This window comes from Phyllobates terribilis, unplaced genomic scaffold (genome assembly GCF_046119375.1).
Source record: "Phyllobates terribilis strain yellow unplaced genomic scaffold, ASM4611937v1 Scaffold_9__5_contigs__length_417890890, whole genome shotgun sequence".
NCBI lineage: Eukaryota > Metazoa > Chordata > Amphibia > Anura > Dendrobatidae > Phyllobates > Phyllobates terribilis.
The window spans coordinates 204,109,092-204,123,440 of NW_027362769.1; the positions used below are offsets into that span (position 1 = coordinate 204,109,092).

Below are 14,349 nucleotides of genomic sequence, written 5' to 3' on the forward strand. Positions count from 1 at the left end.
ACCTGTTAGGTTGATCTAGCGTTACCCTGTCTCCCCTAACGACCCTATATTGGCTCTTCACCAATTGCCGCACGCGTGCCTTGCCCTGTCTTTCCCTGGCGTATGGCTATGGCTAGGGAAGGGAGAAGATGAACCCTAGTCGATCTCCACTAAACACTATAGACAACAAGGGTAGACAAACAGGGGAAATTGCTTAGCTTTAGACGACTCCAGGGAGGGAGGTAGCCGCTGGGTCCTAGAGGCAGCCTCTAAGAAGATGTCTGTAATGTCAAACGTAGAGATCTCCTGCAACCAACTGCAGGACGACTGTCTCTCACTTCTGACACACCCGTGACAGTGAATCAGAAGAAATATACTATGTTCCTAATTGGAGGTATTTGCTAATATTATTATTATTACACCTACCACATATTGGGATAGGATCTTGGAGATGAAAATACCCCTTTAAAGACAGATTGAAAATAAGGAAGTAATGCAAAACAGATACCAAAGCTACTGCAATGCCCAACACATGGGGTAAGTGACATAGCAAATCAGGAGAACTTTACTACATTTCTAATTGGAGGTAATTGCTAATATTATTATTATTGTTACACCTACTACATATTGGGATAGGATCTTGGAGATGGGGAAACCCTTTTAAACACTGTTTCCACTTCAGGCTTCCCTATGAGCTTGGACACCCCACTTATTATCGTATAATATTGCTAACTCACTATTTCTAGGTATTTTGTTGTTACTTTCATCTTGATGGCTCTGATTTTGTCCTCATGATATTTGCTTTATGTAATTTGGTCATTATTATATATGCTGTTCATTGTTTAATAAATAATTATTAAAAAGAAATCCCTTTTACGTTATGTTAAAGATGTGCAAAAATTTCACTTAAATAATACCGAGACTTTTATTTTCTAATACATAGCAAGGCTTATAATGACCTGCAGACTACTGGGGGTTTAGGTCCGGAGACCCCCACCAATCACTGAAAACACGTGCGCTGTTCTGGATGCAGGATTTTGCTTTCTGCACATTACTCTGTGCCTGTTCCTGCAGGAGCAGAGCTCTTCTGCTTCCTGAACAGCAGACATGCGGCAAATGTAGGAATTTAAAGGCCCTGTCATATATTAAGGAAAAAAAGTGTAAGTTCTCTTAATTATCACTCTGTGGAGATACTGCAGGTACAGATCGAATTCCTACAGTTTATTTGGCTCCATGGGCTGCAAGGGGAACTTTATATAAAGTTGGGGTTTCTCCTTAAAATCCAAATCGCAATATGTAATATATAAATTACTATCTTTACAATCTGCATATTGCTTGTCAAAAAAGCTGCCAAAAAATCGTCCTTACCGGCAGATCCCGTGTCTGTGACTTGTTTACTTTCACATCTCTCCGGGAAGGTTTTGCTCTAACGGGAACAGGTATCAAAACATCTTCTGGTTCTTGGCTTTAATTTAAAAAAAACAAAACATAAAAATCATAGAATTGGTTTACTGATACACCTACACAACTACATTTGTTATCACTGGCAAACCATTATTACTAAACTTATCAGCTTAAAAGGGGTATTCCCATCTCCAAATCCTATCACAATATGTAGTAGGTGTAATAATAATAATCTTAGCAAATACCTCTAATTAGAAATGTAGTATAGTTCTCCTGATAACCTATGCTGCTTACCCCATATGCAGGACTCTGCAGTAACTTAGGCATCCATGGTTACGATCACTAGCAGCTAACTGTCACTGTATGAGTGGTTGTAACCATGGATACCTAAGCTACTGCAATGCCCTGCACATGGAGTAAGCGACGTAGCGAAATCAGAAGAACTATACTACATTTCTAATTGGAGGTATTTGCTAATATTATTATTACACCTACTACATATTTGGATAGGACCTTGGAGATAGGGATACCCCTTTAACTTAACCAATGGTTAACAGCAAAACTACAACACTCAGCATGCCCTGACAACCTTAACAGGTAGACCACTGCAATGCAATATAGGATAGCAATTCAAGAACAGAAGACCACCGGGCAGAGCTGCTTCTTTTCTATTGATGACTGCAAATAACCTCATCGTTGGGGGACAGGCAAGTGAAAGGGTGCTATAATAACCTACCAGACCTTGAGCAAAAGGATCCCAGCATTACATTCACATCCCTTGAAATCAGTTATTTTATATTAATTTTTGCATGTGTAAAAACAAGCCATTGAAATTAATAGAACTTGTGACATGTCTGGTAATCTGATTTGCAGAGCTCCCCAAACAGGACCAATGTTAAGGGTCATGCTTGTGGCCGAATTATGGATTGATACAAGTTTTGAGAGAGTCCTAGCTAAAGTAATGCTCCGTGCACACTGCGTCAGAGCCCTATCTTTCAGGAATATGCCGGGGTAAGCTTTTGTAATATATATCAAATGCATCCTAAGGACATCATTTACCTGATGAAGGTGAAAAGAGTGTCCTCTTAGCTTCAACTAAAGTGATTTTCGGCAGTATTTCTTATTTACTTACAGCAGGGTATATGTTCATTTTGTTTCTGTCTTAGGTTTTATATACTACTGTGCCCATGCTGCACAATGGCACACATACCATATATCAGGATATTTTCCTGAAATATACAGTCGACGAAAGGCTCCGATGCAATGTGCACTGAGGCTAAGCCATTCGCCATTAACGGAAAAATATGAATCGCTTTTCACCAATATCTATTTCAGTTTCCTGTCCGCTGGAACATTCGTTAAAGCTAAAGTGGTGAAAAATCATTAGCGAAGCGAGGATCTGTTTTGGATAATTGATATGATAACAATCCTCAGCCTGACGCGTACCGAGAGCGCACGCACGGGAAACAGTCAGCTCACTATAAGAAAAGAGATGACTGAAATGCTGAACCCACAAGCGTGGACGCACCACGGTCATATTGAGCGCTGATCGATACCTCAACGGCACTTTACTACAAAGCTATAAAAATATCCATGGGTCAGGATGTCCTTGTCTCAAGCAAGTCTATGTCATACGGGAAGACAGAGCAGCTGAGATTCTGCTTTCATCTCACAACTTATCGTGTTCAGTGATATCTGCCTGGATGGATCGGCGCTCTAATTAGACATCGCTGCTGCATTGTCTATCAGCATTAACACGGAGAAAAAACAAAAGGCGTTTAATTGGAAAAAGTAAAAAAAAAAACGTTATTCAAATATTTAAAATGGATCAAATATTAAAAGCATTGATGGACCGAAATGGACGGTTCATCAAAAATACACCAACAATAAAGACAGAAAAATGCTAAATACCCAGAAAAAAATAATAAAAACAAAGAAGAAAATAATTGCTAGGCATATAGAGGCTTAATCTTACTACACAGGTAAGTAAAGATACAAGGAGGTTTCATACTAAAAGAACCCCAAAGATGATAGTCTATTGACTATTCATCACTACCCTTTGAAAAAGAATACGAAACGTACGTTGGGGGCTGCATTCGATTATTTAGGCGGGGTCTTACTGACAAAAGGATTAGATTACACTAGCCACATGGCTACGACCATATGTGCTGACTTTGTGAGGTTGTATCGACAGACATGTGATTGTACTTTATGTAATCAAGATCTTTGGGGATGTTTTAAGGCACAACCTCCTTGTATCTTTACTTACCTGTGTAGTAAGATTAAGCCTCTATATACCTACAAATTATTTTCTTCTTTGTTTTTATTGTTTTTTTCTGGGTATTTTGCATTTTTCCATCTTTATTGTTGGTGTATTTTTGATGAACCGTCCATTCCGGTCCATCAATGCTTTTAGTATTTGATCCATTTTAAATATTTGAATAAAAATTTTTTTACTTTTTAAATTAAACTCATTTGTTTTTTCCATTTTAATATACGACTTCAGGAGTGGTGCGTTTACACACATGCTGTTTCATTTTCGTCTTTTCATGGCTATTTTCAGCCCAAGGGAGGCATTATTTGAAAATGAACCTGGTTTCTATATTTCTAATTGTCTATCAGCAGTCTAATACCCCTACAAGCTTTTTAAGGGGATGCTTACAATTGGCAGATATGCCACAGATTTTCCACCTGGGTTCAGGGGCAGAAAATCTGCAGCGTATTATATTAACAGCAAAGTGGATGAGATTTTACAATGTAAAATCAATAGAATGACAATTTATAACTTGTGTTCACACATTGCACATTTGCTACAGATTTTGTTGCAGCAAGTTCTGCAACTCTCCCATTCATCCGAAACAACCCCATTCAGCATGTGAATTCACCCTATGAGTATTACGTTGCGTGCTTGTTGAAGATTTTTCCACTGAATATCTGCAGCAGAATCTACAGCAAATCTATGCATGTTACACGTGGATTTTGAGTAAGAACATACAACAATGGGTGCACAGCCTAAATAACCACTACAGGGGGCTGCATTGTGTATGAAAAAACATATGACATGAGGGAGAAAAACTAAATACACTAATGATGCACATGGTCCTGGTGCTGTATTCATGTACTGATGGTGGTTCTGGTGATGTTTCATACATATGGTGATGTTTCATTCATAAAGACTGTGTGAGAACAACAGGTGTGAAATTACAACTCTCAATAGTCTTTAGCTAAAGAGATGTGCTAAAGAAACAATTATATGACACGAGGGAGAAAAAAGCAATATACTAATGATGTTCCTGGTCCTGGTGCTATATTCATGTACTGATTGTGGTTCTGGTGATGTTTCATTCATAAAGACTGTGTAATAGGGAACAACAGGTGTGAAATTACAACTTTCAATAGTCTTTAGCTAATGAGATGTGATAAAGAAACAACTATATGACACGAGGGAGAAAAAAGAAATATACTAATGATGTTCATGGTCCTGGTGCTATATTCATGTACTGATTGTGGTTCTGGTAATGTTTCAATCATAAAGACTGTGTATTAGGGAACAACAGGTGTGAAATTCCAACTCTCAATGGTCTTTGGCTAATGAGATGTGCTAAAGAAACAATGATATGACATGAGGGAGAAAAAAGAAATGCACTAATGATGCGCACACCTAAATAAAAACAAATTTTATTGGTGTATAAAAACATGTAAATTATCAATGAACCGAACATAGTAAGGTGTGAACATAGGCCATGGTGACATACCAAAAGGTAGACATAATAGCATAATAATACACCATCTTTTATAAATATTGCTAGCAATGGTACATAGAATTAGCATAAGCCATGCATAATGCATATAGAGGACACCAAATAATACCCCAATAATCTAAAGGATAAAGAAATGGTATGCTATATCCCATACCAGTGACACCAAGGCATACTGGAGATGAGCTCCTGAAAGATTGAAATATAATATAAGGTGCACTATGTAAACCAATGTAATAAATCTCAAATAATATAATAATTAATGGTAATGTCAAATAGCTGTAGCCAAATGTATCCAGTTATCCAGCAATAAATAGACACAAGGAAAGCCTATAGCAGGTATATAGAGATGCTTATAAGGTTATTATAGCCACATATGGAAAATGCTCAGACTATTCATAGCCAAAGCTGTAATAGCTAAAGTGCCTAGTGCTAGATAAGGTGCCTAATGCTAACCAAAGTATGCTAAGCAACAGAAAACATATCACCCATAGAGGCCCATGGCTCATGTAGCCCAGACACCCACGTGGATTTTTCTGCGCACTTACCACAGAGTTAACCTTAGGCCACATTCACACGTTGAGTATTTTACATCAGTATTTGCAAGCCAACATCAGAAGCGGAACAATCAGAGGAAAAGTATAATAGAAACACATCACCACTTCTACATTTCTCACCCTCTCCTGGTTTTAGCTACAAATACGAATATAAAATACTGACCAAATACTGAACGTGTGAACATGGCCTTATGTTGAAAACTGCAATGAATTGACAGGTTGCAGATTTTAAAATCTAAGCCCGCAGGTCTATTTCTGCCTAAAAAGTTTCAGCAAGATGCATATATGATTTGTTGAAATCACATCTTCTTAGCTGATTACTGTATTATGCTGAGGATTTTCTGCAAGCAAATCCAAGCTACAAAATCCACACCAAATACACAATGTATGAACTTGTCCTTGTTGTAGTATTTCACAGTGAATTTCCTGTTCTGTAACGCATAAGGTGAAATCTGTGGCAAGTCCGCAGCAAAATCTGCAACAAATCACTCGTGGATTTTGCTGCGGATTCTGAAACAGATTTCACCCTATGCATTACAGAAAGTGAAATTGTTCAGAGGAAGTCCGGACTCTCAAGTTATGGAATCAGCGGAGCGTTGGTGACTTTTCTGCCCCTCAGCACTCGCCCCCCCACTCTGAAACATTACAGGATCTCCACTTCGTGGCTGATTGCTGCGGGTCTTTCCACTTCTCAATAATATCACTCACAGGTGATGGGGAGGAAGATTTAGGAGGGAAGAAATGTCATGAACGGGCTTGTTACCCCAGTGGCCCCTATTCCAGGACTGCGCTGGTATCTGTGAACTCTGTCACACGTTAGTAAAGGCAGCGGGCATGGCGGGGGGCAGGATGTTATACCTCGGGGCAATGGGGCTGGTTGTTATACACAGGGAGGCGGTACCGGGACTGAATGAGAAACCTGAACTCAATGATTAAGAGGAATGGTCCAAAACTTTTTTCCACACAGTATATTTCAAAGAGAAGATCATTTAACTCCCCTTGAAAAGTTAAGAAGAAATTAAATACTTACTAAGAAGTTTTGAAGAACTGATCGTTCTCCAGAATAAGAGCCATGCTGTTTGTATGTAGATCCATTGGGTCACACCTGCAGAGAACAGATACAAACCATATATATAATGTCAGGTATGTCCTTGGGACTATTACTTTATACATGAATATTACTTCAGAGAGGAAGAGGACTAGAACTCTAGTGCAACCTATAGGAAGTAGCAATCCTAACAGTCAATATCGACTCTCTAAAAAGCCTTGTCACATGACTTAGGATAAAAGTCAAAACCAGAACCATAATCTCAGACACTGTTTCGGGGTACTGCCCCTCGTCAGTGCAAAGTGTGAGATCTGGTATAGAATCAATGTTTTCTCCCTGCAGATGTAACAGTGCTATAATGCTGAGCTGTGTATAACCCCACCCACATCCCTGATTGGTCAGTAAGCTGCCAATCAGTGGTGGAGGGTGGAGTTACAAAGATTAGCCTGACTTCCGTGCACGTGAGACCTAGTCCTGCAGTTATAATCTCCTGCTAAAGAAACACTGGTTGTATGTAAACTACAATACACAGACTAATAAGTGACACATCTCTGGAATCAAGCTCTCTTGCTGTATATTATGCTGAGAAAATGGCAAAAACCTGCTGACAGAATCCGTTTAAAAGGAACATGTCACTTCATTCATGTGGCCAAAACCCCAGGCAGAATGAATCAGAAAGTGGCTGTACGATTGTAGTCAGGTATATCCTTCTCTGAAACAATCTAGCGTTTTTGGAGAAAATATAGTATAAATATCCATACAGGGACCATAGCCAGAGACGAGACTTGTCCGGTGCTGCCTCCGGCCGGCTTTTCTAGGCGCTGTTCCAGGTGATTAACTAGACTGGTCTCTCGCTGTCTACACACATGTATGAGACCTGTCAATCATCTACAGTGGTGCTGGGAGAAGTCTGCCGGGAGCGGTGCTGGATTAGTCTGGTCTCCAGCTATGGTCCCCAACCTGACATTTATATTATATATTACCTGATTGCTTTACCTGATTGCAATCATGCAGCCAAAATCTGATTCATTTTGCCTGCTGTTCGGGCAGCATTATTCAGCTGACAGATTCCCTTTAGAGTGAATCTGTTCCTACCGTTCTGAGGCAAGCTTGGGTGACAGACCGGCTGATTTCTGTGTTCTGTTTGGTTTATGTGTCTGTCCTGTAGCTTGCAGTGTCGGTGCATTAATATACTTACTAATCACAGTCTTCCTCGGGATCCAGGGCCGCTCTGGTCCTCTTTTAGGTTGCACTGCATTACAAATTAGTTACACAGGATTAGGGATAAAAAATATTTGGGAGTGCTTGTTTAATGATGTACAACCGATGCGAAGTCCTCTGTGTATAAGCAGCAGGTATTCATGAGAGGTCTCCTCCAGCTCCTGATTGACTGCATTTGCCCCATGCATAGAAATAAGGAGAATGCTGTCAATCAGCGGCAGGAGGGCAGGTCATTGTGAGCGTATATTTGTCCATAACTACAATACAGACACATAATAGAATGGTACACCAGCACCTCAGTTAAGCTGCTCTCAATGGGGACAGTGGAAGAGTCAAAGGATCAATGAATGAGATTTGCAACCCATCTGAAAGGGACTGCGGTCATTATAGGGAGGCATTGTGGCATTGCACGCACCCTGGAGCCTCCACCACCCTTGGGACCTAGAGGATCACCCACTCTCCCTGATGGACGTTTACTAATCCAAGCTTGTCAGAAAGAATTATAAATCTTACAGACTTGAGCCGAGATCATCATGCACCTCTGTAACCACTTCTTATACATGTGGCCCAAATTTCTATTTTGCTCATGAGCTCTTAGTCCTGTCCTGATCGCAGTGATGAACTGCATCAGTTTCATTCAGGAGAATTTTGCAAATCCCATACAGCACTAATTTGGGAGTAGCGATGTTTGAGGCCTCATTCGGATGTCAGTAATATTTCTCATGCGGAAAAAAAAATGGACTGATTTCTATTAGGCCTCATTCAGACGTCCGATTTTGTGGCATATGAGAAAATCGGACCAATTATTCTGATCAGAGTTTGACCAGAGTGTGGTCGGAGTGTATACAATTTTCTCATACGTGGGGGAATTTAAAAAAAAATTCTCCACCTTTGTCATTCTGAAAGATTGTCAAAATCCGAGTGCGGAGCGATTTTTTCACAGACTCATTGACTCGCATTGCCGATTTTGATCCGACCCGCAGATCAAAGTCGGACATGTTTCCGATATTTTCCGCGGACCATTTGGTCTAAGGAAAAAAAAAATCAGACATGTGAATTGCCCCATACACTTTCACAGGTACAAGTGCTATCCGTGAAAAACATCGATAGCACTCGAATGTGAGAATGGGACGTCTGAATGAAGCAAACACTCAGTGAAAAACTGTCAGTACTAGGATGGCACAAAGATGCCATCAGGAGTGCTGTCGAGTTTTTCTCAAACGCAGAGAGACTTACAAAGGAGAGACTGATCTGTGACTCGAATAAAATCGGACATGTCTTTCTTTTTCTCAGTCTGCAAAAAACACAGACATGTTAACAGCACCATAGAGTATAATGGGTACATGTTCTATACGTAAAAAAAAAAAACGGATATAAGACGTGAAGGTGCATTTACACTGCACTTGTTCGTGCAGTGAGAACACACTGCCAATCATTTGCTTAACACTGTAGGGTTAAATTCTAGCTGTGCCAGCTCTGATTAGTACACCTGGCTGGCCCTGCATATAAACATTATAGGTGTTCATCTGAGTCAGTCAGCTGAGGGAAGCTGACCAGATTGGATGTGTCTTGAAGCTGAAAAGAGAGACAAGCCAGAATTCCTCTCTGATAAATATAGAATTTTGTTTTCTTTTTGGCCACCCCATTGATACTCATAACTTTTTTCATTATCAGTACATGCAGCTGTGAGGCGGCTTGTTTTCTTTTTTGCAAGACGAGTTGTAGTTTTTAATGATATCATTTTTGTGTAAATACAGCTTTTTTTTTACCACTGTTTAATTTTTCTTGTTTTTCAATTTTTATTTTTTTTACAGAGTTCACAGCGCAGTATAATTGACATGTTAACTTTAGTCTGGGGGTCACTACAATTAAATTGATACCCAATTTATACCTTCCTTATGCTTTACTACTTTTTCACAAGAAAAATTATATTTGTTTTTTAGTTGTTTTTTTATGGCTTTTTTTGTCATTTTTAAGAGCCTTAACTTTTTCATTTTTGTGTTTACAAAGCAGTGGAGGGGGGGGATATTTTTGGCATAACGAGCTGTAGTTTTTATGGGTACAAGTTTGGAATACATATAACAAAAGAGTAACTAAGGCACAGTTTTTCTTATTTTTTTAGTGGCTTTTACTGTACGAAATTAAAATTATATAGTTTTTAACTCTCTCCTCCCACCCAATTTTTTTTATTTTTTTTTCTGTATGATTCATTGTGAATGCGGCGATTATTAAATCTGTGATTCGTTTTTTATTTTAACGCTTAAAAACATTTTTTCCTTTTACAATATTTACTAGCCCCACAAGAGGACTTTAGCATGCAATTCTTTGATCGTATTGATAATACACTGTACAAACTATATTTGCAGCGAATTATCTAACCGGTCAGTGCGATCTCATTGCAGGGGGTGCTATAGGGATAATAAAGGGGGAGGTCTCCCTTTGTAAAAACTCCTCGCATGCCGATGTCAATACTGACATCGGCATCTGAGGGGTTAAAGTGCTATGATAGGTCTTAGCATAAAAGTATAGCTGTGTATGACAGGCGGCTGCTGCATACGGAACAGGCACAGCTCCTGAGCCCGTACCAACCATCAGACATGAGCGCTATGCAGTGTACACGGCCAATGCTTCTGTAGGACTTGGAAATCACATGATTGACAGCTCTCTGCTGGATCCTACCAGACCCTGATGAATTCTGGCAGTGACTTAGAATCATAGAATGGTAGAGTTGGAAGGGACCTCCTGGGTCATCTGGTCCAACCCCCTGCTCAAAGCAGGATTCACTAAATCATCTCAGACAGATGTCTGTCCAGCCTCTGTTTGAAGACGTCCATTGAAGGGGAACTCACCACCTCTCGTGGCAGCCTGTTCCACTCATTAATCACCCTAACTGTCAAAAAGTTTTTTCTAATATGTAATCTGTGTCTCCTCCCATTTAGTTTCATCCCGTTGCTTCTAGTCTTTCCCTGTGCAAATGAGAATAAAGATGATCCTTCTACAATGTGACAGCCCTTGACATATTTGTAGACAGCTATTAAGTCTCCTCTCAGTCTTCTTTTTTGCAAGCTAAACATTCCCAAATCCTGCAACCGTTCCTCATAGGACATGGTTTGCAGACCAGTCACCATTCTGGTCGCTCTTCTCTGAACTTGTTCCAGTTTGTCTATGTCTTTTTTAAAATGTGGTGCCCAAAACTGTACACAGTATTCCAAATGAGGTCTGACCAAAGAGGAGTAAAGACCGATAATGACTTCACGTCATCTAGACTGTATGCTTCTGTTAATACATCCCAGAATTGTATTTGCCTTTTTTGCTGCTGTATCACACTGTTGACTCATGTTCAGTCTATGATCTATTAGTATACCTGTCTTTTTCACATGTACTGTTGCTTAGCTCTATTCCTCCCATTCTGTATATGCTTTTTTCATTTTTATTGCCCAGATGTAGTACTTTGCATTTTTCCCTGTTAAAAACCATTCTGTTGGTTGCTGCCCACTGCTCCAGTTTATTTAGGTCTTTTTGAATCCTCTCTCTCTCTTCTCTAGTATTAGCTATCCCTCCTAGCTTTGTGTCATCAGCAAATTTAATCAGTTTACCCTCAATTCCTTCATCTAAATCATTGATGAAGATGTTGAACAATACAGGTCCCAGGACAGAGCCCTGTGGTATCCCACTTGAGACATTCATCCAGCTGGATGTGAAGCCATTTACAACCACCCTTTGAGTCCGATCACTAAGCCAGTTATGAATCCACCTAACAGTTGCCTGGTCCATTGCATACTTGGTCATTTTTTCAATAAGGATGGTGTGAGATACTTTGTCAAATGCTTTGCTGAAGTCAAGATATACTATATCTACAGCATTTCCCTGATCCACCCAGTCAGTGATTCTGTCATAGAAGGAAATTAAGTTAGTCTGACATGACTTGTTAGTTACAAACCCATGCTGACTCTGGTTAATCACTTCATTCTTATCCAGGTACTTACATACATGATGTTTAATAATTTGTTCAAAGATCTTTCCTGGTATAGAAGTCAGACTCACCGGCCTATAGTTCCCTGGGTCCACCTTCTTCCCCTTTTTGAAGATAGGAACAACATTTGCTCTTCTCCAGTCTTCTGGGACTTCTCCTGTTCTCCAAGAATTTTCAAAGATTATGGAGAGTGGTTCTAAAATTTCTTCTACGATCTCCTTCAGTACTCTGGGGTGTAATTCATCTGGACCTGGAGACTTGAACTCATTTATGTTAGCTAAATATTCCCTCACAATCTTTCTGTTTACAGATAACTTGGATTCTTCTATTCCTTTAAAAGGACAGTGAAAATCAGTTGATGTTACATTTTCTTTCTGAGAGAAAACAGATGCAAAATAGGAATTAAAAAGTTCGGCCTTCTCAACATCCTCTCTTACCATTTCTCCATTTTCATCCTGTAAAAATCCTATAGCATCTTTGACTTTTCTTTTACTTTTGACATACCCCCAAAATCCTTTTTTATTGCTTTTGACATCTCTTGCAAGCCTTAATTCATTGTCAGCTTTAGCTAACCTGATACGTGCCCTACAGGATCTGCAGACTGCATTATAATCTTCTTTAGATATGCCTCCCTCTTTCCATTTAATAAACATTTCTTTCTTTCTTTTTAGCATGTGTTTAAGTTCTGTGTTCATCCATCCTGGTTTCCTTAAATGCTTCCCATTCTTCCTACTTTTCGGGATTGTTAACGATTGTGCTTTGAGAATCTTATTTTTAAAAATTTCCCATCCTTCCTGGACATTGTTGTCCTTAAGGACATCCAGCCATTGGATCCCTCCTATTCTCTTTCTGAGTCTCTTAAAATCTGCCTTTCTAAAATCTAACCTTGAAGTTTGAGTCTTCACATGTCTTCCTCCTCTAGTTATCCAAAATTCTATAATAGCATGATCGCTGCCTCCTAGGGTCCCAGCCACCTTTACCTCCTCAACCATTTCCTCCCTGTTTATAAGGATTAGATCCAAAGTAGCAGATCCCCTTGTTTTCTCCCCTACCTTTTGGAAGATAAAGTTGTCAGCAAGAGAGGATAAGAATTTGCTTGACCTGTTAGTTTTACTTGAGAGAGATTCCCAACAAATGTCTGGATAGTTGAAATCTCCCATGACCACTACGTCATATTTTTTGGAGAACTTGGTCATTTGATACATAAAGAGTTCATCCATATCTTCAGCTTGCCCAGGTGGCCTGTAGTAAATGCCTACAATGGTGTCCTTTCCGTTGTTCTCTCCTTGTATTCTTACCCAAACAGTTTCCACAGAACTCCCAGTCTCTGAAGCTTCAATCTCTGTGCAGATATACGCTTTTCTAACATACAATGCGACACCTCCTCCTCGTTTATCAATTCTGTTTCTTGCAAATAAGTTGCATCCTTTTAGCCTTTTATTCCAATCATGTGTATCGTCCCACCAAGTTTCAGTGATTCCAATGACATCATATTTCTTTTCCTGCATTAGTAGTTCCAATTCTCCTTGTTTGTTGCCCATGCTTTGTGCATTTGTATAAAAACATTTTAGTTTGTGATTGGTTTCTCTTCCTCCCATATTTTTATTTAGATTTTTTTGTCTTTGTTCTTTCTTTCCACTTCCAGTAGCAGAGATCTCAATAGTATTTGTCAGCTGTATGGCTTTTTCTGGCCTTTTGCTTCCCTTCCCACATTGTTCTAGTTTAAAGCTCTCCTGATGAGTGTAGCAAGGCGACTTCCAAATACATGTTTTCCAGTCTTCGTAAGGTGCACCCCATCTCTAGCAAGTAGTCCATCGTATAGGTAATTCATCCCGTGATCCAGAAATCCAAATCCTTGTTGACGGCACCATCGACGTAGCCAGTTGTTCACCTGTAGAATCTTATTCCACCTCATTGTTCCATGGTCATCCACTGGGAGGATGGATGAGAAGACCACCTGCGCTCCCAATTCTTTCACTTTCTTGCCTAAGTCTTCAAAGTCACTGCAGATGGTTTCCAGGTCCTTTCTTGCGGTGTCATTTGTCCCCACATGTATTAGCAGGAATGGGTAGTGATCTGTAGGTCTGAAGAGTCTTGATATCCTGTCAGACACATCTTTAATTTTTGCTCCAGGAAGACAGCACATTTCTCTTGAGGTTATGTCTGGTCTGCAGATAGCGGCCTCTGTTCCTCTTAACAGGGAATCCCCCATGACCACCACTCTTCGTTTTTTCTTCACAACATTCTTCTTTCTCCATCCAGGAGGATTCTGAGGACTTACAAGGTTATTCATTGCTGGCAAAGTCTTATCTTGCTGTATTTCTTCAAGGTTCTCCTGCGTGAGAGCCTGGTACTGGTTCCTGAGCAGTATGGGTGCTGACTGCCTCTCGATCCTCCTGCTTCTGTGGG

General features: G+C 39.8%; 1 protein-coding gene across 4 annotated transcripts in view; it reads right to left on the reverse strand.

Moving 5' to 3' along the window:
• The window catches only part of VWA3A (von Willebrand factor A domain containing 3A), a 134,060-nt gene that overhangs the window by 115,561 nt on the left and 4,150 nt on the right, over nt 1-14,349 (reverse strand). For all 4 annotated transcript variants that reach the window (XM_073647597.1, XM_073647596.1, XM_073647595.1 and 1 more), the window contains exons 2-4: nt 7,945-7,998; nt 6,729-6,803; nt 1,348-1,444 (exon numbers count right to left, since the gene is read on the reverse strand). In XM_073647597.1, coding sequence (XP_073503698.1) covers nt 1,348-1,444; nt 6,729-6,793 — 162 coding nt within the window. In that variant the 5' untranslated portion in view covers nt 6,794-6,803; nt 7,945-7,998. The remainder of the gene's footprint in view (nt 1-1,347; nt 1,445-6,728; nt 6,804-7,944; nt 7,999-14,349) is intronic.